This window comes from Eupeodes corollae, chromosome 2 (assembly GCF_945859685.1).
Source record: "Eupeodes corollae chromosome 2, idEupCoro1.1, whole genome shotgun sequence".
NCBI lineage: Eukaryota > Metazoa > Arthropoda > Insecta > Diptera > Syrphidae > Eupeodes > Eupeodes corollae.
This window is the reverse complement of record NC_079148.1, coordinates 116097171-116123742: the sequence shown is the minus strand read 5'-3', so window position 1 is coordinate 116123742 and position 26572 is coordinate 116097171. Positions and strand designations below refer to the sequence as shown.

General features: G+C 36.4%; 2 protein-coding genes across 4 annotated transcripts in view; one reads left to right on the top strand and one right to left on the bottom strand.

Annotated features, from left to right (window-relative positions):
• LOC129947359 (talin-2) overlaps nucleotides 1-14795 on the top strand; it is a 39834-nt gene extending 25039 nt beyond the window's left edge. For all 3 annotated transcript variants that reach the window (XM_056057894.1, XM_056057896.1, XM_056057895.1), the window contains exons 6-17: nucleotides 21-99; nucleotides 172-675; nucleotides 762-850; nucleotides 1064-1152; nucleotides 2253-2369; nucleotides 2439-7020; nucleotides 7098-7288; nucleotides 11707-11823; nucleotides 11886-12401; nucleotides 13017-13691; nucleotides 13761-14269; nucleotides 14336-14795. In XM_056057894.1, the coding sequence (XP_055913869.1) occupies nucleotides 21-99; nucleotides 172-675; nucleotides 762-850; nucleotides 1064-1152; nucleotides 2253-2369; nucleotides 2439-7020; nucleotides 7098-7288; nucleotides 11707-11823; nucleotides 11886-12401; nucleotides 13017-13691; nucleotides 13761-14269; nucleotides 14336-14561 (7694 nt within the window). In that variant the 3' untranslated portion in view covers nucleotides 14562-14795. The remainder of the gene's footprint in view (nucleotides 1-20; nucleotides 100-171; nucleotides 676-761; nucleotides 851-1063; nucleotides 1153-2252; nucleotides 2370-2438; nucleotides 7021-7097; nucleotides 7289-11706; nucleotides 11824-11885; nucleotides 12402-13016; nucleotides 13692-13760; nucleotides 14270-14335) is intronic.
• Nucleotides 14796-19317: 4522 nt separating this feature from the next.
• LOC129947838 (isovaleryl-CoA dehydrogenase, mitochondrial) lies at nucleotides 19318-24481 on the bottom strand. The gene is made up of 5 exons (XM_056058566.1): nucleotides 24217-24481; nucleotides 20800-20879; nucleotides 20605-20730; nucleotides 20145-20434; nucleotides 19318-20087 (listed from the first exon to the last, which is right to left on the bottom strand). Exons 1-5 carry the CDS (start codon nucleotides 24355-24357, stop codon nucleotides 19459-19461), a joined length of 1266 nt encoding a protein of 421 aa, XP_055914541.1. The 5' UTR covers nucleotides 24358-24481; the 3' UTR covers nucleotides 19318-19458.
• Between the last annotated feature and the right edge of the window lie 2091 nt (nucleotides 24482-26572).

The window sequence follows — 26572 nt, the reverse complement described above, 5'->3', positions numbered from 1 at the left end:
ATAAATTTTCTTATTTTAAGCTTGTGAATTTGCTGGTATTCAAGTTCATATACAATTTGGAGATCATAATGAGAGCAAGCATAAACCAGGATTCTTAGAGTGAGTATAAAATAAAAGACAAGGAAAAGTTCTTAAAAATGATGTAAAACATTTATTTGTTTGTTGTTTTAGTTTAAAAGATTTCCTGCCACAATCATATGTCCGTGTTAAAGGTATCGAGAAAAAAGTTTTCGCCGAACATCGAAAACACATAAACATCACTGAAATCGATGCTAAAGTCTTGTATACAAAAACAGCACGTGAACTGCCAACATATGGTGTTACATTTTTCCTTGTCAAAGAAAAAATGACTGGCAAAAATAAACTTGTACCACGTTTGTTGGGTGTTACCAAGGATTCTGTTTTGCGTTTGGATGAGCGAACAAAAGAGATTTTAGTCACTTGGCCATTAACAACAGTCCGGAGATGGGGTGCTTCGCCAAATACATTTACCCTTGATTTCGGTGACTATGCTGATCAGTATTATTCAGTTCAAACAACAGAAGCCGAACCTATTGTCCAACTTATTGCCGGTTATATTGATATCATATTGAAGAAGAAACAAATGAAAGATCATTTTGGTATTGAGGGCGAAGAGGGTGATACTTTGGTTGAAGAATCTGTTGCACCTTCACAGTAAGTTTTTTTTTTTTTTGTTTTCGTTTGTGTAGAATGAAAGACTTTAATGGTGTGGTTGTGTATTTTTTTGTTCCTTTTGATAGAACTCAATTCCTTCAATATGAAACCAGTAAAGTGGGAAAGGTCGACACAAAATCAATAGCTCAACCTGGTGTTATGCGAGCAATTGACGGTATGTATCTTTCAATTTCATTCTCAATTGTAATGATTTATGTAAATATATGAAATAAATGCTTTTTGTTTGATATATTTTTATTTTGCATTTATTTTGTTCTTTTTATTTTTTGTTAATGATATTATTTGATTTATTTTTCTTTATTTTCGTTCTTGCCTTTCTATTTTGTATGTTTTGATTGAAATTATCATCTTCACCGTAAAACCGCAGGCGAAAAGCCATATACACAAGGTGAAATGCAATCTATGCAATATAGTGCATTTGGTGGGCAAGTTAATCTTGCTCATCAGCCGCCAACGGTGAGTTTTATTTTGTTTAATTTTTATAATACAAAAAATTGCATACAATTTAATATTTAAACCAACTTATTGTTAAAGTGTCGATGGAAAGAATATAGTTTCCTAGTTGAACAAACATTGAAATCCAACATGAAGCACTGGTTTTTTAAAATTACATCTTCTTTTTGTACACTTGCTTTGTGTTTGTATTACTATAATATGATGCACCAAGAAACAGAATCATTAAATAAATTGTTTAAAATTCAAACTTGCACATGATTTAACGCTCTTTCTTTGACAAGCACTAGTAACTGCAACAAAGTTAAGTTTCATAATTACATTCTTGGTTATTTATCAGTAATAGACAGTGTGCATCAAAATAAGTTGTCCGTTTTTGTTTGGATAGTGATATACTTTGCACATTATAAAAAGAGTACTCTTTCTTTCGACAGAGACTGTTTAAGTACCACCCCACTTAACCACATGCTATAAAATCAAAATATAAATATTTATCATGTTGTATATTGATATCTTAAAAATGCAGTTAAAGATTTTTCAGTCAGAAAGTAAATTCTTCTCATCGACACTCACTCAAACACCAATGAAGCACACAATTGAATCGGCACACTTAGAATTCCTTGTCTTGTCAATGAAACTAAAGTATATTATTTATGTACACTTGAATAATTCTTTGCCTTGTTTTGAAATTTATTTGCAATTACATTAATAAATATAAGTCACATAATAAAGCGCACAGACACATAAAATAAAAACACTTAAGAATTTCAATCTATAAAACCATTTAATTGGATTCGTGAATTTAATACATGTTTTTGTTTAAATATCTTTACTCATTGCTGCGCTGTCCTTTTCGGATAACCACATTTATAATTTAAGTACGTTAATGGTATAATGTCTAAGAGAGAAAAAAAACCTTTAAACCCTTTAACGACCATTTTTGATTTATTGCTACACATTTTGTATTATTATTATTTTATAAGTTTTTTAAGTTAAATGATATTTCTTTTATTGTAATTTTATTGGTCTTTTGAGGGATTATGTCTTTAACTTTTGATCAGTTAGAGTTATTTATAAAAAAATATTTCACTGTACCTCCACAGGCTAAGGAAATTCGTATTAGCTCCGTGAATTTGACCGAACCCCAAAGAGCTCTATTAAGTTACATCAGTGCTGGCCAAGATATCCTAATTAAAGCTGATGAGGAGCTTAGAACAAAGGTAATGATGATAATTCATTTTTGTTTAAATTAATACAATTTCTAATTGATGCGGATGTGATGTTTACAGGCTTCGATTCAGAATCTTGGCTCAGACAAACGTTCTATTGAATGGCGTGAAAATACTTTGGAAACCTCCAAACAAGCTGTCACGAGTCATGTTGCTTCGATGAATGCAGCCACAGCACAAATCATCACTGCAACGCAACCAGACGAAATTGATACTGAGACCATATCTGCCTCTGTGTCACAAATCGCTCAAACTATTCCCGAAGTGACGAAAGAGGTGCGTTTGATTGCAGCTCTGATGGAAGATGATAATGGTGGTGATCGTTTGTTGGAAGCTACACGAAACTTGTGCAGTGCTTTTAGTGACTTGTTGAAGGCAGCTGAACCGGAGAACAAGGAACCACCACAGAGTTTGATAAATGCAGCAAGTCGCATTGGAGAGGCGACAACTCATGTTTTGAGTACGATCGAAGAGGAACCTCCAGAAGACACAGATTTGCAAGACATGCTTCTGGCTTTGGCCAAGGCTGTTGCCAATACAACTGCATCACTTGTTATGCGTGCCAAGTCTATCGCTTCGAATTGCGATGACGATGAAACTCGTAATAAGGTCATCGGAGCGGCGAGCCAATGTGCTCTTGCCACAAGCCAGTTGGTTGCTTGTACTAAGGTCATTGCTCCAACTTTGCACAATGCAGAGTGTCGTGATCAAATCGAGATGGCAGCGAGAAATGTTGCCAGGGCTGTGAATAATTTGTGTGAGGTATGCACCGATGCGACAGACGATCAGAAGTTGAAGGGAGACCTTCTCAATGCCGCTAGGGATGTATCCCGCAGTTTGGCTGATTTGCTGGACCACGTCAAATTGAGTGCTCGTGAACATGCTAACCGCTTGTCGCAGGAGATGTCTCCAGTTGAAAGTGTCATTATTGGAACAGATATTTTGGTGTCCTCCACCGATCCCCAGGAGATGGTTCGCCATGCAAAGGTATTGGGTCAGGCAACAGCTCAATTGATTCAGAGCATCAAAGGTGAAGCGGAACAACAACACGACTCAGAACTGCAGAGGCGTTTATTGTCAGCAGCTAAGCAATTGGCTGATGCTACTGCGAAATTGGTTGAAGCTGCTCGTTTGTGTGCTGGAAACCCTCATGATTCAGACAACCAGGAGAACTTGAGACGGGCAGCTGAAGAGCTCCGAGAGATAACAACAACTAAAGCCAATACCCCTGCTATGAAGCGAGGTCTTATTAACCGATTGGACTACTGTTCAAAGCAGGCGGCAACAGCGGCCACTCAATGTATTTCTGCAGCCCAAAACGCCGTTCAACATAGTGATGACCAACAGACTAAGCAGTCACTTCTGCAGGACTGTAAACGAGCTGCAGACACGATTCCTAGATTGGTGACATCACTTAAAACAACCAGGAGCAATCCTGATGATGCCAATGCGCAGCTGAACCTCATTGAAGCTGCAGAACAGTTCATCGAACCCGGGATTCAACTATCCAGCTCGGCTAGAGCCCTTCAACCAACTGTTAACGATATTCCATCTGCACAACAGCTTTCTAAGAGCGCCTTGCATTTGGGACAGTCGGTGCATGAATTGAATTCAGCAGCACAGAGAGCTAGGGAAGCTTGTGGTGGTCAAGAGCTCGAGTCAGCTTTGGAAGCTGTAAAGAACTTACGAAATGTTTTGGATGACACCAGAAATGCTGCCCAAAATGGTTCGCTTTGTCGTCTTCCAGGTGAGACAGTTGAGAATACTGCCCAACAGCTCAGTAAATCAGCTAAGAACGTCGGTATTGCTTTGAGTCAGCTTCTGTCGACAGTTTCTCATGGACAGCGCATGTACGCAGGTGTTGCGGGACGTGATACAGCATTGGCTCTTGGTGACTTCACCAAAAGTGTTCATGGAGTTGCAGCCACCACAAATAATCCATCTGTAATCGAATCGGCTGATGAGGTGGTCATCAATTCAGTTCGACTCATCGAAGAGGCACAGAAGACGTTACAGAATATTGGAGAACCTGGTGCCCTAACCCAGGCCGGACGCGATGTCACCGCAGCGTTGTCAAAAACTCTCGATTGTATCCCAGGACAGCGGGAAGTAGATAACGCATTGAAGAACGTCAGTGAGTTAAGTGAGATTCTTTCAATGAACGAGTATCCTCCCTCGACCAGGAACTACAATACTCTACAAAGTGAGTTGAAACATGTCGCCGAAAGTTTGAGTACTGCTGGTGGACAAATTGTTCATTCTTATGCTAGTCCGGCACAGCTGGCTGAAACCAGTCAAGTTTTTGCAAACAATTACAAAGACCTTCTATCTGTGGCAATGGAAATGGCCGGACAAACGAAGGACGAAGCTGTTCGTGCACAAACAATCGATTGCTTGCGCAACGTTTCCACTCAGTCTTGTTCCTTACTGTTGTCTGCTAAGGAAATCGCCGCCGACCCAGACCAGCCCAACTCGAAGAACTTGCTGAATGCCGCTGCCAGAAGTGTTACGGAGAGCATCAACCAGCTCGTCGATGCCTGCATATCTTCTGCTCCAGGACAAAAGGAATGTGACAATGCTATGAGGAACATTGAGTCGTTGAGGGTCCTGTTAGAGTATCCCCACGAAGCCATAACCGATCAGGGCTACTTTGAATGTGTGGAAACTGCAACCGGCAAGTCGAGAAACCTTGGATATGCCATTTCCGAAATGATCAACAACGCCAAACAATCTAAGCATGTTGAGTTTGGTCAGTCGGTTAACAATGTCTCCGAATCCATTCATGGTTTGATTGAGTCCTCAGCACAGGCCGCCTACCTTATTGGAGTGTCTCATCCAAGCAGTGTGGCTGGGCGTCCAGGAATTATCGACCAGTCTCAACTCAACTATGCCTACCAAGGAATTGTTCAGTTTTGTGACATTGTCAGCAGTCCAAAATCCACAAAGCAGCAAAAAATCTCTGCTTTAACCGGTGTAGCCAAACACACAAGCTATTTATGTTCGATTTGTAGACAGGCAAGTATGAATACCAATAATCCTGTGGCCAAAAATGAGTTCATCGTAGGAGCCAAGCATGTAGCTGGAGCAACATCAAATTTAGTGGAAGAAGTCAAGAGAATCGAGGATGATCATTCGGTGCCATCTAGACAGAGATTTGTTGAGCCACTTTTGGACGCAGTCAAGGCCGTTCGGCAGTACGCTTCAAGTGCAGAGTTTGTTCCTGTTCCAGCGAAGATCTCTGCCGAAGGACGCAAGGCTCAAGAACCAGTATTGAATGCTGGACGTGGAGTTATCGATGGGGTTATTGAAATGGTCAAAGCGGCCAAATCGTTGGCCCTCTCACCAGACGACCCTCCAGTTTGGCAAAAACTCTCTATGCACAGTACACCAGTGTCGAATAGTGTCAAGCATCTTGTAGACAGCATACGTGAAAAGGCACCTGGCCAAGCACAATGCGATCAAGTACTTCATACTTTGGGAACGTGTACTCGTGAATTGGACAGTTGTGGATTAGCTGTTAATGCCCAAGGATTGGCACAAAGAAAGGACAACAACTTGCAAGGTTTTAGCAGTCAGACTTTGAACGCTGCTGCCGAGCTTCGCGATAAGCTTGAACCGATTCGATTGGCTGGCAAGAACAACGCCGAAAAACTCGGACATGCTGTCGGAGAGATTTCGCGCTATGTCGTACCGATGGTAAATGGAGCAATTGGAGCCTGCACACACATAGTCCACTCTAGCCAACAGATGAGGTTGATAAATCAAACCAAGTCAGTGGTCGAAAGCGCAACTCAGCTTGTGACAGCTGCAAAGGAATCGGCAGGAAATCCCAGAGCCACCCATGCTCATCCTCTTCTAGATGAGTCCATTGAAAACACCCAAGAAGCTATCCAAGAGCTCACTCAGACTGTGGAAAAGATTTCCACCGAAAGTGGAGTTGTGACCGGACTGATGGAGCAAGTGAATCGCGCTATAACTAGACTCACCGATAAGAGACAGAGTCTGCTAAATGCTTCCTTCAGTGACTCATTTGTAGACTATCAAACGAGGATGGTACAAAGTGCGAAGGAGATCGCTCGATTGGCCAATGAAATGAACGCTAAAGCCGGATTCGACCCTACCAAACTTCCACCACTGGGAGTCGATATGGCTCAGCATTACACCCAAATAACTCAAGATTCTGTTGGAGCATCCACAACCACCACATCACCCGAAGTAGCTATGCGCATCAGGTCAACAGTGATCGATTTGGGTCGTTCAGTTGGTCAGATTATCCAATCCACTGCCGGTGTACGTCCCAATGATCCTTCAGGCCAAAATGACATCTCTCGAAACGCCCGAGATGTCTCCGAGAAGGTAGCTCAAGTGTTGGCTGCTTTGCAAGCTGGTTCCCGAGGAACACAGGCCTGTATCAATGCCGCCCATACTGTTTCCGGTATCATTGGTGACCTCGACACAACCATCATGTTCGCCACTGCTGGAACTCTCCAGTCGGATGGAGATGGAGCTTTTGCTGATCATCGTGAGCATATTCTACAAACTGCCAAAGCTCTTGTTGAAGACACTAAAATTCTGGTGGCTGGTGCTGCCGGAACACAAGATCAACTAGCTACAGCTGCACAAAATGCTGTTACAACTATTTGTAAGTTTTATAAAAGATGGCAAATTTTTTAAATGTTCAAATTGTTTAATGTAAAATTTTGTCTATTTCAATTCTAGTACAATTATCAGAAGCTGTGAAACGTGGAGCATGCTCTTTGGGAGCAGCCCAACCCGATTCACAGGTAATGGTTATTAATGCTGTCAAAGATGTAGCATCCGCTTTGGGCGATTTGATAAATGCAACTAAACTAGCATCTGGCAAACCCATACACGATCCAACAATGGATGGACTTAAAGAGAGTGCTAAGGTAAGAAATATCCTTCTTTCATATGCATTTTAAATTTTCTCAAATTCAATATCATTCCATTCGATTTAATTGGAGTATCAGCTTTCAAAATTTGCTTTTCCTTTTTATTATGATTTTTTTTTTAAATATTTAAATAGATGTTGTTCATAAATATTATGTTGTAATAATTTTTTAAGTGGTATGTGGTTTCTTAATAAATAACCAGTATCATAATTCTCAACCCAAGGCATATTATATTAAAGCCTCAGAAGAATGTCGTCTTTTTCGACTTTCCTCCTTTTAATATAGTACGTGATTCCTTCTGGAAAACTTGTATAAAACAATAAATCGATTAATTTCCATTTGTATTTTTTTAATTAACTTTTATTCCCATCGATGTACATACATATTTTTATAATTAAGTATAATTATTTTAATAATTTATTCATATTTTTTTGCATTGGGTATGGCACTTAACAATAAAAAACAAGCACATAGTATTAAGGCAGCTAAAAAAACAAAACACAAACAAATTCTAACGAAACAAAAGCAACAAAAGTTGATTCGCTTTTAATTTTTTAATATCACATAAGATGCATCCCAGACATTTTGCTTGCTATCGTTATTGTAATGTACTTATAATATTTAATTTATTTTTCTGCTTAATCTAAGTGTATACACAAAAATGTAATATTGAACTGCAAAAAGAGCAATGCAATGAAAATTCCAACTCCCTTGATAGAGAAATATACTTAGATGGAGAAAAGAAAATTAATTTTTACCATATTGTGGTTTTTATTCTTCTTAATATTAATGTTGTACATATTGCATCCCTGGTATCATGTGCCACCGCCTACGCCTACGCCACCGAAGCCGCCGGCCGCTTGCTGTCCTTTATTCCTGGATTTAATTGCATTTTTTTCTTATTCTCTTTTTCTCTCTTTGTCTCTCATTATAATCCACTCTCTCCATGTGTATGAAACTCCAAAAGGTGTCGCAATTGATTTTTGTTTTCCCTTTAAATACGGAATTTTTTATCTCTGCACCAAAAACATAAAGTTAAACAAAATTATGTATATTATTCTTTTGTTTTCCTTTTTAAACAGATGCTTAGGGATTTGTGCCTCTCTGGCACTAACAAGTAGCAAGCGTGCATCAATGGATAAAATCTAATCATGAATACAAAATCAAAACGAATATTATTAATAATAAATTTTATTTTAATCGAAACAAAAATATTTGGCTTACATAATTATCAATCATATAATTTCTTAAGAATAATATTAATTTTGAAATAAAAATTACATTCATCTATAATACATATTAGTCCTAAGTTGTGTATGTTTAGCTTGTAATTTGTTGCATTTTCTTTGATTTTTTTGTAAGGGAAGTAGGTGAATGTTTTTATTTTTGGCTTTTTTTATGAAAGTAGAAATTTGTATTTATTTTTTGTTTGTTTTTTATTTTTTGTTTCTTCTTATGAAATACAATTTCACACACTAGTTTCTTTCTTAAAGAACCATGCCCATCATTCTTCTTTGTGTATCGTCTTTTCTTGTTGTAAATATTTGTATCCATAAAATTAAAACCTTCAAGACTATAATCCTCATATTTCAAAAACTAACCATGTTCAACCTGTTTCCATGATATCACTTTGAAATAAGTCTTTTTGACCTTTGGAGCGAGGTATCCGTTCAGTGAAGAAAATCCTCCATTCGAAACAGTCTTCCAAACAGTCTTGACCTTTTTGTATGCATCGTGTCGAATTTCGATAAATTTGGAGCAAGAGTATTTTTTGTAAAATTTTTGGCAGCTAATTGAATTGCTTTTTCGATTTTCTACGACACAAATTCTTCGTGTTGGTAAAAAAGAAGAAAAACAATATTTATTTGAGTACTTATTCACTCTTAAATTTGTGTTTCCTTGGCAATTGCATACGACCGCCTGGTAAGCTTGATTTAAAAGTCCCGAAATTGTTCAAAATTTAACTAAAGGACACAAGAAGCCGACGCTTTTGAAAATTATTATTCTTTTCGATAACAGATATCTCGAATGCGCATGAACCTACGATGCGTACTGGTACTTCCATAGGTTCGGTTAAAGTGGCTGCGGTTTGATATCCTTTTTAGCTAGTTCACTGGGATTATCAAAAGAGTAGTCTCCCAGATGAACTTTGCGTCTTAGTGAAAGAGCAGAGCAAGTGTAGAGAAGGTGAGAGATTGTTTCCTCTTCTTCTTAGTCCATACAGCTCCTGCAGAATTCATTTGAGGCTACACCAAGTCGTATTGCGTGTCTGCCTATAAGACAGTGTCTCGTAAGGACACCTATTAGGGAGCTAATATGAAGTCATATGAGTTTTTGCGATAGCATACTCGATGTGGCACAATTTACCAACATGCGCATCTGCTCTGCGCATGTTGGTAAATTGTGCCACATCGAGTATGCTATCGCAAAAGCTGTTTCTTTTAGCAGAAGTTTACATGTAGCTATCGGTATATCTATCTTCTCCCTTTCATTTCCATTTTTAAACGAGTTCATCAGTTCTACAATTTCCCGTGATGTCTCTGTGGCCAGGCACCCAACAGAGGTGAATGTTAAATTGCTGCGCCATCTCCATACGAGACGATCGACAATCGAGGGCCGTTTGAGATTTGGTTGAGAAACCGTCAAAAGATTTAATAGCAGACTGACTGTCAGAGAAGATGCTGATATCAGAAGTTGATATCACCTTTTTTCTTAGCCAGGAGAGAACCTCTTTGATCGCTAAAATTCCCGCTTGGGAATGGGAGGCGGAATGACATGCTTAGATTAAACTATTCAGAGTACACACCACTACCAACTCCCTCATTTGTCTTGGATCCATCTGTATAAAAATGAATACTTTTGTTATCCAGGAGTTTTTTGTCTTCTCATTCATCTCTGGATGGAATGGATACCTGGAAGTTTTTTTTCCAAATTGGGGTTTTGAAATAGTGTAGTCTGTGTACTTTGGTATAGAACCAATGAGGTTCAAAATGATGGAGTGCCCCACATATGATGAGGCGTTGAGTCTTATAGCTGTACCCACTGCCACTTGTTTGCCGAAGATGTCGAGGGATGTCAGATGGAGCAGAGTGCCTAACGCTGCTGAGGGTGTGGTTCTCAATGCCCCGCTTATGCAGAGACATGCAGTGCTTGGGACTCTGCTGTCTCTGTTTGTCGTAGTATGTGACTTTCTCCAGTGCAGTCCACCATACTGCAACCCCGTACATAAGTATTGGTCGGATGACCGATGTGTGTAGCCAATATGTTATGCGAGGTTGAAAACCCCATTTGCTTCCTATGGCTTTCTTGCAAAGGAAAAAGAGCTATTGTAGCTTTTTTAACTCTTTCCTGAATATTAGATTTCTAACTTAATTTTTTGTCGAATATCAGACCAAGATATTTGGCTTCATTGGTAAACATTAGAGGTACACCTTTTATTGAAGGAGGTACAATTACTGGGGTCTTGTATTTCCGTGTAAAAAGGATGAGGTCTGTTTTTTGAGGATTAATACTAAGTCCGCAGTGATCAGCCCATCTAATGAGCATATTGAGTGCGTTTTGGAGGAGGTCTCTCAGTGTATTAGGATGTTCTCCTGTGACGACGATAGCAACATCATCGGCATGCGCAACCACTCTGTAGCCTTCCCTATCAAGGGATATTAGTAGTTCGTTAACCACTATGTTCCACAGGAGAGGTTACAGAACACCCCCTTGCGGATTGCCTCTACCGACAGGTACTTCCTTAGAAGCAGTTAAAAATAATTATGGGATATTTTCTCCTATGGGCCTATCTCAGCTGAGAGAGCTATTGTTGGCAGAATGTAATGTATTCCATCAAAGAGTTCTAAAAACATCCAAATTGTTTTCCAAAAAAGAATATGATTCAAAATATTTTATTTCAAAAAGAAACAAAAGCTTGTCAGCAGTCGAAAAAAAAAATAAATAAATCACTAATAAGACTCAATGTTCCTCGCTAGAAGTTCTAGATGTTCGAAACTTGCACAGGTGTTTCTTTTTTAAGTACAAAGTTGTGTGGAAATTGGTATTTGATTGTTTATTATTTTCTTGTTTTACTTTTTTTTACAGCACCTACTTCTCAAGAAATAAGCAAATATTTTATATCATACGATAAATTTCCATTCATTTAAACAAAACAATAAAAAAAAATATATACTCTCAGTATTCTATCTATTTACATTCATTCACTTTATGCAAAGTGCCATAACCAATTTTTATTTTATTATAAATTAACGATTTATTGTAATATCAATCATTAAACAAAAATACAAAAAAATAATAATTCAATAAAAAGAAAATTACAACTCTTTCAAAACACACATCGATCTAAATCTTTTCTTATTTTGTAATTAATTTTATATGAAAACATATTTTATTGTTTTTGCTAATCTCTTTAGGTAATGGTTTTGAATGTTTCTTCATTGTTGAAAACTGTTAAAGCAGTTGAGGATGAACATACCCGTGGTACTCGAGCAATGGAAGCAACTGTTGAAGCCATTTCACAAGAAATTCGGGTAAGTTTTTCTTAATTTGAATTCATTCATATGAATGACATTAATTATATTTTCTTTTGTAGGCAATGCAAGCACCACCACCACCTGGTACTCCTCAATGCACTCCAGAGGATCTTATTAGAGTGACAAAGAATGTAACATTAGCTTCGGCCAAAGCTGTTGCTGCTGGTGCTTCTAATTTACAAGCTGATATAGTAGCAGCTGCAAATTTGGGTCGACGTGCAATATCAGAAATGCTTCTGGTTTGTCGCACCGTAGCCTGGAATTGTGCTGAAACTACAGAGCTTCGTCAAAGAACACTGGAAGCCGGAGCAGCTGTGGGTGAGTCCTACAGAGAACTTCTGAATGGAATTCTTCGGAATTGCTCAGCTGACGAGCGGATGCACTTCTCTCGACGTGTTGCCAAATGTATTACCGATCTTGTTGCAATGGCTCGCCTTCTCAAGGGTTCCGATTGGATTGATCCTGAAGATCCAACTGTTATTGCTGAAAATGAATTGCTTGGAGCTGCCGCTTCAATTGATGCTGCTGCTAATAAATTAGCTAACTTAAGACCCAGAAGACAACCTGATGTTAAGGTAAACATTCTGGCTATATCAATTCTAAATAAGTTTATACTAAATAACTTACTAATTTTATATTGTGATGTGAATGTGCAAAAATAACAAAAACTATTAACATGGTTGGTGATGGGTGCTTAAATATACTTACATAACAAAAAGTGCTATTTTTATATTAATATTGAATGCTTTCACAAAAATAAGATGGTTCCAGTCAGATATGTTTGATATTCTTGGTTGTAATTTAATAATTCACCCAGGAATCAAACATATTATTACTGTGGTCATCGACTTCCTTCTGCTTCATAAACACTAACTTGTAAGATGGCTTCTAAATAAATATAAAAACAAATTTAACAAAATATTTCCTTTAATAACTAAAAAAAATATCTAACAAATTAACAACACCCTTGATATAAATAAACGGTTTTTTAGTTTCTTGTTAGTATACAATTTGGAATACAATTTAAGTTTGTTGGATTGAATTAAAAATACTCAACTCCTTATTGCTTGTCGTCGATCTTTTTCTTCAGACTCTAAAAAATCAATTATTTCAATCAAGGGTGTATTCTTTCATCGTATCGCTTAGAATTTCACTAATTTATGCCACCGACTTTTATGAACTCCTTTCAGATTGAACTCGATGAGAATATGAAATTCGATGAAATGATATTGGAAGCTGCTAAGGGTATTATGGCAGCATCGTCTGCTTTAGTACGAGCAGCTAATGCTGCTCAAAGAGAGCTCATCGATCAGGGCAAGGTAGCTCGTACTCCACTGACATCGTCGGATGATGGTCAGTGGTCTGAGGGCTTGATATCGGCGGCAAGGTTGGTAGCTGCTGCAACACACAGTATGGTAGAAGCTGCCCAGAACCTTGTGCGTGGAGTTGGAACTGAAGTAATGCTGATATCAACAGCAAGACAAGTTGCAGCTTCTACTGCGCAACTCTTGATCGCCTGCAAAGTGAAATCCAATCCAACCTCTGAAGCTGGTCGTCGATTACAAGCAGCTGGTACCGCAGTCATAAAATCCACAGAGAATCTGGTGCGTGCAGCACAACAGGGACTCGACGCCGAAGAAGAGCATACCTTGAAAATAAACACAAGTATGGTCGATGGTATGGCCCAGGAGATCAATGCCAGATCGGATGTGCTACGCATGGAAAAACAACTCGAAGAAGCACGAACCAAATTGATTCGCATTCGACAGGCGAGGTCAAGAAAGAATGCCCCCGGATTCACCACAGACGAGAGCGATTCGGAATACCAAACTGCAACCTATGGCAGTCTTCAGAGCCAAAATAATGTAAGCAATCTCAATATTCAAGTAGTAGTTTAAAAGATCTAACCAACTTACATAACTAATTTCTAACAGACACTAAACCGGTCGGGTTATACTGACACTCCAACATCTCCGAGTTACTATCAGACAGCCAAATCAAGTTACACTTTCCAACAAACACCACAACACTTCCATCATCCGGAAGCCGTTTCGCCCACATTTAACCAAAGTGAAAACTTCCCACCCCCACCACCTCCCCTCCAATCTGCCACAATAACTAGTAATGCCACATTTAGACCTAATCCAAAGCTAACAGCTAATGCAGTTCCACGTCCCTATCCAGGGACTGGCCGAATCAATTCACCATCAAGTCCATCCCCCATTAATAATAGTCAGTCTTTTGAAACTCTAACCTCTTCATCGGTGTTGAAAAATGCATACCTCAATGACTCTATGCCACCGCCACCTTCACCCAAGAAGACTTCAGGCAATTTAGAAGCATGTGTCAAGGATCTACATGACAAGACATTCGGACAAGGTGGTGTTGTTCAAATAACTGGCGCCTACAATCCTGGCCAAAAATATGAAGGTTATACTTCAAGGTGAGTCTTCAAACTTAAATATATTTAAATTATTTATTGTTTCTAATTAATAAAATCAATTTTTAGATATGAAACTCGAAAATATGAAGAAAACAACGAATCAAAACCTTTAGAAGCCCACTTCTCTCAGATCACCTTGAATTCGGATGGTGGGAAGCTCTCTTTGGTCGATGAAGGATCACAGCGTTTGTCATCGATAACACAACGCGTCATGGAACGAAAAACCTTCACAACAACAACAGAATCTCGGTCTGAGAAGAAGACCGAGCAGCACAGTTTTAGACTAGAATAAAATATGTTGTTTCATGGTGAAAGTGTTCGAATTAAGTAGCAACAGATGATATAATTATTATTAATTAAAACAAAATATTATAATATATACAAATTTAGCTTTTAACCACAAAACTAATAATAACAAAAAAAAGATAATATTCACCAAGTGCCAGACAAATAGTTTCCCTTTCCCATTTATTTTTTAACAAAAAAAACTGTTTTCTCAACTTTCTCTTCTGTAATCTGCAACTTTTTATTCAAAAATTCAAACTAATCACCAAAAGTGCTTATGAAAATTAAACTGATTTTCAAAATTTATAATTAAAACAAAAAACAAACCTCTTCTATTCGAAAGTATATTTATTCTTTTTGTGTTTTCTAAATTTTTAACGTTCTTTTTCTATTCAGGATGTAATAAAACATTTGAAAATGAAATTTGCCAAGAAGTTGCCAAACCTTTGATGTACCGTAGAAGTTGTTCAACTTTTTTTGTTTGTTTTTATTGTTTATACAACGATAAAATAATTTTACTACTATTTTTTTTTTGTTTTAAACTTAAGTATTTTTATATTTGTTTTACAAGGGGAACTAACCAAAAAAAATAAAAACAAGCTTTTAGTGTTTTTCTTTTAATAATAAAGTTATAATTCGTTTTTTTTAAGAGATAATTTGAAATAATGCAAACAAAATTAACAAAGTACTGTTTTTGTCGTATATTTTTATTTTTAAATTAATTATATGTAAATACTTAACTTATATACATACACATATTATATACACATATATTTTTATGTTTTCTTTTCGAGAAATAAACTAAAATGTTTATCTAACCAAAATCTATTGTGTTGTTTTTTTTTCTGTGGAATATTCGTTTCTCTCGGAAATGTGTCTACTTTAGTGAATGGAATATCTCTAAATAAAATTTCAATTTAATAGGAGCCACATTTTCTTCAATATGAAATCTAAAACTAACGTCCCAGGCAGCTAGATTTCTCCATTAAAGAACTCTTAAGGGTAACTAATTTTGAAATTTATTTACAAGCCTATTCTGGTAATCATCATTCTGCTAATTAATCGAAGTGAATCTGTGCATGTCGGTAATAATGCGCGGTATTCTTCAATTCACGTGAAAGCATTCATTCTGTACAATTCAGATCCGCCTATAAAATGCAGCGGATTTTTCATTTGATGTCTGGTTTGTTAATTTTTGTAAGCAAAATGTAATTGGAAGCTAATTTATTGCTAAATTTGGAATATTTGTTTTATAAATGAAAGAATATTAACATTTTTGGGGGAAGGAAGACACTTTTTAACATTTCTCCGAAGCTCTCTGTTTGACGGTTCTCTTATTCCTCTGCTTACAATTGGAATAAAAAGTCCAATACTGCCCATTTAAAAAATTACACAAATTATTCTGTTTAGGTGGATTGATTTGGTTTGGGATAATGTAGTTCACTCGATGGATAGCAGAATGCGAACGCCAAGGCAGTGTGAAAGGGAATCGAATATACGATCCACGTGATTAGCAGAATAGGGCTGTAACATAGGAAACTTAAATTGCTAGGTTAGTCCTAGGTTTAGAAAAGTTTTTTTTCATAAACGTCGAAAATCTGCGTTAGTACAATCATCGTTCTGCTTTGTTGCATTAATGAACACACTTATTCTGCAGGCTTGCTAAAGTACAATTTTAAATAGTCACAGAATGTTTATAAGCGTAACACAAACATCAAAAATTTCCACCGATAGATTTTTGTTTCTTAAAAACCAAGATCTAAAAGGAAAACGATGTTTCAACTTTCTTAATTTTAAAGAACACCGTCCTCCATAGTGAATTTTTTCCAGACTTGAATTCTTTTGCCAAGATTATTCCTCTTTTGATCAGAAGCTAAAATCAAAGCAGCAGTTTCTTTTTTCCAATAAAAATTGCATTTTCCCACTTTATATTCTATTTTTAACTCCTGTGCTTCTGCAGTCAAAAATATATGGATGCGCAATCTGCGCGATGATGGTGCCATTTATGATGTTTATGAATATATCTTCTGCAATTCAACTGCGTTTCTTCAATGGCAAATCTGATGAACATGTCTAATAGCCTTTCCACACCAAACCGGAAACCCAGTTTTCGGCGAAAAGTTTTCGAAAACTCATAAAGTGTTCACACCGAGTATTTACAAGTTTTCGTTTGACATTTACATTATTTTGATACTAATTGTCAAATTTTGTATAAATAGTATATTTTTAATTTAAAAATTTATTGGTTTTCGAATAGTTTGTGAAATAAAATGAATTCTCGCCAAATTGGTTTGATTTCCGTACATACAAAGTATGAAGTTCTTGCTCAACTTCATATCATTACCATGACCAGAAAACGTCAGCGTTTTATTTTGAAAATGTTGAAAATGAAAAAAAATAAGAGTATGATTGATGCAATTGAAAATGATCATCGACAAAGAAGTATGTGGACAAAGGTAAGCTTCCATGATACCATTTACCTCTAAATTATAAAAAGTTTCTACCTCAATATCATATACGTACAAGCACTTTTTGGGAACACGAAGTCTTAGAAAACAATGATGAGTTTTTTAAACAGCATTTTAGAATGAGCCGTGAAACATTCGACATATTGTGCAATGAGCTGAAAAATCTAGAAATGCACGATACCAACTTTAGAAAATGCATACCTTTGAAAAAAAGAATAGCCATTGCAATATATACGCTTGGGTCGTCTTCTGAATACAGGACAGTTGCAGCTATCTTTGGCGTTGGCACATCCACAGTAGGCATGATTTTAAAAGAGTTTTGTAGGGAAGTTTGGCTTGTTCTAAAACCAAAATACCTTTGTGCCTATCCACTCACAGAACAAACTATAAAAGAAAATGTGACTGGTTTTGAAAAACGTGGTTTCCCTCAGTGTTTTGGAGCTAAGATAGGCAAACGTTTATGAAAACACCCAAAGCTACAAAGTGCAAGGGCTAAGGTGATTGTTGATAAATGACATGTCAAAATGATCGAATTTGATCTATGTAAGGTGATAGTCAAATTGATACCTAAAAAGCTGTCACAAAAAAATGTGATAGTCGTTTTCCTACAAATATGTCGTTTTTGAATAGAGTTACCAGACGCTTACAAAAAACGAATGGATTTTTTTTTTCATTTACCTTTTTAGGTACAAAAACACATTCTTGTGACCGAAAAAGCTTACGACATTCCAAAAAAGTAAAATTTTTATTTAAAATCAGCCAATTTGATACTTTTATTTATTTATATATACATATATTATTTTTATTTATAAGAATCAATTTTGACAATTTGAATCTGAAATTGTTCAATAGAATTGAATTGAGTTGAATCATCTAACACAGACGGAATGAAAACGATTGTCAATTTGACCATCAAAAAAATAATAGTCAAAGTATCACCTTAGCCGATTCCACCCCTATTATAGCACTATCCATTGTATCTAAATTTGTTATGTTGATATTTTTAAGGATAGAATTTACAATGTGGACCAAGAGGTGTTCCTTATTAATCGTTTTGGAGGATTTTCTTTCGTTAGAAGGTAGTGATGTGTTGCTCGAGTGTGACCTAAACGGAGGCGTACAAAGTTGTTGGGGTTTCTTCACTGAGTTTTATTGCAGTTTATGCTTGATTATAGCTCGTCTAATTTTCCATCCCGGAGGTTATGACTTGATTCTACTATTCGTACAAAATCTTTTTCACTATATATGTATGTTGAAAAAAGCGTAGGTGTTTTGCTGAAAGAATTTTTAGCAGATATCCACATGATTCTAAGCTCTAGATTCTTTATCCCGTGATTAACAGAGAGATTCTAGTTATGTACCTCAATAGACCTCAATTGCTTTCTCAGTTGTCAGTGTTGTGTTTGAACCATCAGCAAGTATGAATTTCAACTTCCTGGGTGGAATAGGCTAAGGTGATAGAAATGGCGATCTCAAGGCAACCTAGCCTGAGATCCAATTAGCGCTGTAGTCCAAGGTGATGTTGACTATCATAGTCAAATTGACTATCATGTTCATTCCGTCTGTGTAAGATGATTCAACTCAATTCAATTGAACAATTTCAGATTCAAATTGTCAAAATTCGATGTTGCCTTGGTGAAATTTTAAATTGATTCTTATAAAATATCTAAATAAAAGTTTCAAATTGCCTGAATTTGAATACAAATCTTACTTTTCTTGCTTTTTTCGAATGTCGTAAGCTTTGTCGGTCACAGGAATGTAGACCAAATTCGATCATTTTGATTGCCATTTATCAACAATCACTTTAGCCGATTGCACTACTGTTTTTAAAAATTATTAAACATATTGAAGATATATATGAATTTTTTTGTAGCATAATATTTAGGGTGTAAAGATGCCGTAAGCACACCCATATTAATATTACCAATTACCAAAGTTTTAATTGTGATACCCCCCATTATCCTCTTAGACATCATTTGAACTTCAACTCATTAAAAAAAAAAACAAGTTAAGAGGGGAGTTTTTATAAAAAAAAAACCATAACAACTTGTGGCCATTATTTGGTACATATTTGAGAGTATACATACATTTTTCAGATGATTTACAACACATTGAATAGAGATATTAAAAAAAAAAACTTTTTTTTATTTTATTTTTTAAAACTTGGTACACTATAGCGTATCGTAGAATGGTCCAACAAGGATTGGCCGAAAACCTATTCGCCTGATATCTTTAATTTTCCATTAAATTTTTAGCTTAGATTTCTGCTGCATTTTCAAAAATAAAAAAAATGCATTGCAGTAAAAATTTTAAAAAATATATTTTTTCCAACAATATCTTAAATGACTAACAATAGAAGAATAAATGCAACTTTAAAGTCTTAAAGGTTTTCAATTGAATGTACCAAAATCACTTTTAACAACCAATTTAATTTGCTTAGGAATACTCTTTGTTGAGTTCCCTTCCAATTAACCAACGCCTAATTTCCGAAGTACCAGCACCAATTTCATAAAGTTTAGCATCCCTCAGAAAACGTCCAGTGGGATAGTCGTTAATATATCCATTTCCTCCAAGAATTTGTATTGCATCCAATGCGACTTGAGTTGCTTTCTCTGCGCAATACAAAATAACTCCGGCACAATCTTTTGGACTGGTGTGTCCCAGATCGGCTGCTCTTGCTACACTGTATAAATACGAACGACAAGCACTTAGAGTTGTGTACATATCTGCCATTTTGCCTTGAATCAATTGAAATTCACCAATAAGCTGATTTTTCTGTTTCCTTTGATGAGCATAGTCAAATGATAAGTCACAAGCAGATTGCATAATTCCCACAGGTCCTGCTGCCAGAACGAGACGTTCTAGATCCAAACCAGACATTAGGACATAGACGCCTTTGTTCAGAGTACCCAAAATATTCTTCGCGGGGACTTTCAAATCCTGGAACACCAGCTCACATGTACTGCTTCCACGCATTCCTAATTTGTCTAGTTTCTTACCCACACTAAAACCCTCCCAAGCAGTTTCAATTATGAATGCGGTTATTGCATGTTTATCAGCGGTGCCTTAAAAAAAATTCAAGTTTCTTTTTGTGTTGTTTTGAGTACAAATCTTTCTTTTACCAGTTGCAGTTTTTGCATAGACAATCAAGACATCTGCATCAGATCCATTTGTAATCCAGAATTTAGTCCCATTTAGAACATAATAATCTCCTTTCTTCTCAGCTCGTAGCTTCATTGAGACCACATCACTGCCAGAACCAGGTTCCGACATAGCCAGAGCTCCAATGTGCTCTCCACTGCAGAGCTTTGGCAAATATTGTTGCTTTTGCTCAAGTGTTCCATTTTTCGTTAACTGATTTATACAAAGATTAGAATGAGCTCCATAAGATAAAGCAACACCTCCAGCAGCTCTGAAGTTAAATTATGTTTCATTATGATTCATTTTCTTGTTAAATTTTTGAATTTTCTAATCTTACAGTTAATTCCGACCCCAAGTAAAGTACAAAAAATGAAAATCAATGAAAATTGAGATTATGAAAGAATGCTTTTAAAATTATGAACATCAATTCATTATGTTTACCTGGAAATTTCTTCCATTATAATGCAATGATCAAGATAGGAACCACCAGTTCCCCCGAACTCTGGGTCGGCAGTTATTCCATGGAAACCAAGACTTCCCATTTTTTGCCAAAAAGCACGCAAATCTCTTGTGAAAATATAACAAACAACATTAGTTAAGCTCTTTTAACGCTCAAAATAAATGTAAAGGTCTCACTTGAAATTATCATTCTTATCGATCTCATGAGCAAATGGTGCCAATTCTTTTTGGAAGAAATTGAAAGCCGTCTCCCTTAGCTGAAATTTAAAAAAAAGGGAAAGTTACATTCGATAGACATGCAAAGTTAATAAAATAAATGTTGTTCTATTTTTGTCAAATGCTTCCGTGTTAACATTTGTGTGCTAAATGGTGATTAAAATATTAATTAGCGCGGCTAAATATTCTCATGGAACTAAGTAAAGGATGATTTAGGGTGGAGAAATCATTGTGTTGAATTTATGGATTTGTTGAAATTATATGAAAGTCGTGTGAGTTGTCGTAGAATCACCCCTTACATATCAAACACGCAGCACCTTACCCCATGAATAACTATGAATGAATAAATACTTATGCACTGCAACTAAGTGATTTATACATAGTTCCTACCTAATGGAAAAAAGAAGGATACTCATTCTATAGTAGCTCCCCTGAGAAACTTGAGTATTTTAGGTGATAAGTAATTTCGGCGATATCCTTATATGTGGTCCGGTATCTCCTGTTCACCACAAAACTTACATATGTCCCTATTCTTTATTTTAAGAGGAATCTATTCAGCTCACAATGAACAGTGAGGCGAACCGTTTGTGATTTTTTCAGATTGTTTCTATTTAGGGTTATAAAATCTGTAAATCGTTTTTGGTCGCAGTTAAGCCTGTCTTAGTTTAAGTAGTGTAACCGCGACTTTACTCTTCGTGCTACCGTTGGAAGTTAATTGGAATTGAGGGGATTCTTGATATTGTGCACACGATACCTTTTTGGTTTCGGTGTGGCCTACTCCAGGGATCTTTCTTGGTTAGCGTTGAAGCCGCTGCTGGCTTTGGAAAGAACGCATTTTGACCATTAAATGCGTGCAGCAAAAGAGGGAAAAACGGCAAATATTTTAAGAGACATGGTGTTACCTAGTTTTGAAGAAGTACTGGTCTTCTACTCTGAACTTCGAACTTGTCGAGTTGTAGAAGCTGAGTAAGGTCAATGATTTTCGAGAATTTTCTCCAGATGAGTCCTGAAACTAAAGGACTTTCTTACCTTTCTCTACCTTCCCAGAATCATCACCTCTTCCCACATAAACAAGGCATACAAGCCAAGGTTAATATCACCAACTCCCATCCGACCTCCCACGTTGTAATGGCGAAAAAGCTAGACAGCGCACCTTTCTCCGATGGTCCATCTCACTCACTAGGTAATCTAGCTGAATTGCTGTTACCGAATCATCAACTTTTCTTCACATATCAGAATGATGTTTTTAACATTAACTGACTCCTCACACTATCTCTTCCTCTCCAACCACCTCTTAACTTTATTGGGCTGGATCTAAGGTGCTAAACGATCCTTGCCGATGATCAGCCTAGCTGGGGGCCCAATTCAAAAATAGCCCAGTCTCTAACGGAGTATCCGGATACCTGGCGATCTACGAATTAACTAGTCTTATCACTGTACAAACGGATCTCTTTTCTTCGCCACTCGTGGGACCAAAAGATTAACAAAAACAAAAATGAAAAGAATGATGAGACCGATATCTCTTCAAGACCCGGCGGCAGTTTGGGGATATCTTTTCAAGACCCTAAAGGCGTTCTCTTCATCTAAACGTGAAAAGTCTCTTGAGGGGGCCATACAGACACCAAAAAAGCATCGTGTGCACAACACCAGCTCTCTCTTCAATCCCATCAAGAAACAAGCCAGTTTCATTGACGTCACGAAGTGCAAAGTCGTGGTTGCGGTCATTGACAGGAGCATTGATGATGGCAAAATATGGATTGATCGTTGGCAGCTGCTCAAGGTTAAGCTCTCGAGTGGCTTTTTAAACATTTTGAAAGAGCTTCCGGGACCACTTCCTTCCATAAGCGATGGGGGTTGGCATCAGGGTCATGTTAAACTCATGGTTTGTTTCGACCAGAGGTCTTGTGACTTATAGGTGAAGTTTGGCCAGGTGCGAAGCTCGAGGTTGTCGCTAAGGAAGACATTCCTAGCTGACCTAGAGCCCGCATTTGGATTCCAATCGAACCTGCTGGTATCAAGGATATTCCCGAGATGATAAAAGTTTGTAACCCATCCCTTCCGACACATAACTGTAGGATAGCCAAGCTAGAGGAAGTGAATGGTCTTTATAGTGCTACGAAATAAAGAATCCTTGGCTCCTCCAGCCATAAACTATACATTAAAATTCGAATTTATAAAAAAATGAGGTTAACGCGGATAGCGGTCCTCCTACAACAACCGAAGGTGAAACAAATAGCTGCAAGCTGTGCTATTCGCCTCAAAGCTTCGTCGCATTGGACTAACAACAACATTGGCCATTCCGTAATTCTAAGGTATTTAGAATCAATTCCATTAGGAAATTCTTAGAGGATGAATCAATCCATTTTTACTTAGATGGGTCAAAAACAAAAGAAGGGGTTGGTGGATGTGTGTACTCTGAACGACTGAAATTAAGTCTCTCATTCCGCCTTCCTAATCATTGTAGCGTGTTCCAGGCGGAACTTTTGGCGATAAAAGAAGTCTTGTCCTGGCACAAAGAAAACGTGATATCAACATCTGATATCCGTATTTTCTCAGATACGTAGGCTGCTATCAAATCACTGGACTCGTGTCTCTACAGACTCTATAACAGTCTATAACTGTCGATTATCTCTAATGGAGATGGCACAACAGTTTAATATTCACCTTTGCTGGGTGCCGGGCCATAGACATTCCAGGTAAATGTAAGACAGATGAACTAGCCAGGAACGGTAAAGTGCAGCCCATCATACCACGTTTGGCACATACTGGCATACCAATCGCTACTTGTAAACTGTTGCTAATGTAAGACGCCGTGAGGAGGGCAGGCTCCAGGTGGAACAACATCACCACATGTCAGGTCACATTTGCAGATGCTGTATGGACGAGGAAGAGGCAGAAACAGTTCTTCATTTTCACTGTACATGCCCTGCTTTTGCTCGAAAAATCAAGAATTACCTAGGAGAATTCTTCTTTAACGATCTAAATTATATCAGCATAATCAGCTGCTTCTTCACCTGCCAACTCTTTCCTTTCCCATAGAGTTAAATTATTAACATTGTGTTGTGTTCCTAAGTTGTGCACTAGGAATGTCATTTTGAAAATTTAATGGGAAAAAGTAAAATATCTGTACTTTGAAATATTTGCAATATAAAACAACATTGATAAATTTGTTTGTAAAAATATTCCTTATCAACTCAGTCAACTTATTTGTTGAGGTCAAACGATGCCACTCTGAATACTGATAAGATTGATATTTCTTCAATCGTGAAATACTTTACTTCACTATTCTGTATGACGACTTAATCTAAGTTTAGGGATAATAAAACTGACACACCTCCTATTATTTAAAGAAAATCAATTAGTTATTTATTTATTTACCTTTTGTTTTTCTTCATCTAATCCATAGACTTGGTCATTGACGGGATAATAGGTCATGTACCTTTGTGATAACATTCCACGGATTCCATTTTTTGATAATAAATTCTTGAAAATCTGTGAGCTAACACGTGCTGACGACATCTTTATGCATTAAATTAAAAGTCACTAATTTTAAGAAATATTTAATTAAATGCAAATACAAATATTTCTTGCATTTAAAAAAGGCACCTGTTTATTAAATTTACAAAAACAAGAGTGACACTGAAAATATGAAATGTCAATCAAATTGTAATAGATTTTTTTTCATAAGAATTCAGAGAAATAAATTGAAAATCCAGGCATGTTATATGTATGAGGTGAATATTTGTTTTTGTAATTATTGCAAATTTACTAATGTTCAACAAGGTTTGGTGGTTCAAAGAGATTTGGCAACAACCAATTTTAAATCTTTATAAATTTGATAAATTATGTTGTTTCTTAATATCTATCTCATATTATATCATTCTGGCGAAGATCAGTAAAATCAAAATTGCGAATGAGAAAACTAGAGCTGTGGTGGATATTAAGTGTAAAATGAATTATGGACTTTCACTTTTACTTTTAATTTATTTTTTTACATAAAATCTATAAATTCACCACATTCTCTTACCGCTATTTCAACTCCACCTGAAATCGTCTAAAGTTGTATGGTTACAAAAATTGTTAGTTTCTTTAAACATCTCTTGTAGATTTCAAGGGAGGTCTGGAAATTTCAAGGAAGACCTAAAAAAATTTAGGGAGGTCTGGAGATTTCAAGGGAGGTCTAGAAGAGAAAGGGAGGTCGGAAAATATCAAGGAAGGTCTGGACATTTCAAGGGAGATCTAGAAAAATCAAGGGAGGTCTGGAGTTTTCAAAGTAGGTCTGGAGATTTCAAGGGAGGTCTGGAAATATCTGGAGATCTGAATTATGTAATCATTGTCATCAATCATGTAACAAGCGTAAGTTTTCATAGTTTTTCAATGTTATCAAATTGTAACCAATTTATTAATGCAAATATAGATTAATTGCCACACCTTATGATGTTCATAGACATGAACGAAACGTGGTGACAACATAAATAATTCTTTTTCCATTGACATAAAGCCCGTCATTAATGATTAAATGAAAATTGTATTTCAATTTTAGAGAAAATCTTAGTTTTGAATCTAAGTATCATTTTTTTTTCATTAAATCAACTTAAGTCTATAAGGAGACATCAAATTTAAAAAAAAAAATAAAAAAAGGATTTTTTGTACAATGCCCCTTTTCGTAAGAACGCTTAAGCTTTTACACTATTTTAAGCCATTTGTCCGTCTTTTGAAACAACCAAAATGAGGATGAGGAGGATTGTAGGTTCTTATAAATTTTGTTACTTTTTTGGTTTGATACATTAATATAACAAAATTATTCCCTAGAAACTTGCTTACATTTAGAAGGTCAACGTAAACGATCAACGCGTTGGCTCTTTGACGTAAAAATGACGTCATTTGTCATTACAATTAAAAACTACAGGGTGTCCCAAAATTAACGCAAGATTTGAATTTGCCGCCATTTCTGCAGTGAAGTGTTGGCAACCCTGAAAAAAAGCAATTTGACAGCTAACAGTATATTTGTCCGATGTGTGATTCCATACATAACCCTATCCTATGTACTTTACGAGTCAATAAAAATATAACTATCAAAAGACTAAAAACGGCGTTTTCTTGCGTTAATTTTGGGACATCTTGCGTTAATTTTGGGACATCCTAAATGTTATGTGATTACATTGTACAAATTTAAACATTCTTTCACACACTAATGGAGAAAAATAAAAAAAAACGTTGGCTTAAATAAACATTATATTTTTTTGTCAAATTGTGTGATAGTGAACGTTTTAATCGTTGACGCTGTGAAAGTTGACGGTGCGTTGACAAAGAAAGTTTAATTTTTTGTATGACGTCAGAGAGTCAACGCGTTGGCCCTTTAAGTTAACAATTTAATTCTAGCTTAAGTCATGGCTTAACTGCAATCATGAAATGACTTAAGTCCTAACAATTCTACGAAGAAGTTAAACCATGAGTGTGGTTTTTGTATGGTTTATAGCTAAATAAAATCCCATGAAACATATAAATACGTACTCATATTATTTCAACAAGATTGTGGTTCTTACTTCTGAAAAAGTAAAGTCAATAAAATCCGGATTGTCTTATGAAGACAATCATTACCCTGTTCAATACGGTTTTGGCAATACATTATACGTTTTTAGACGTCTTTTTCTAAATCCGGCTTCAAAATCACTCTATCGCTCCAGGTTTTTGAGATATCACCTTTTAAACTGCATATGTTTTTTTTTTTAAT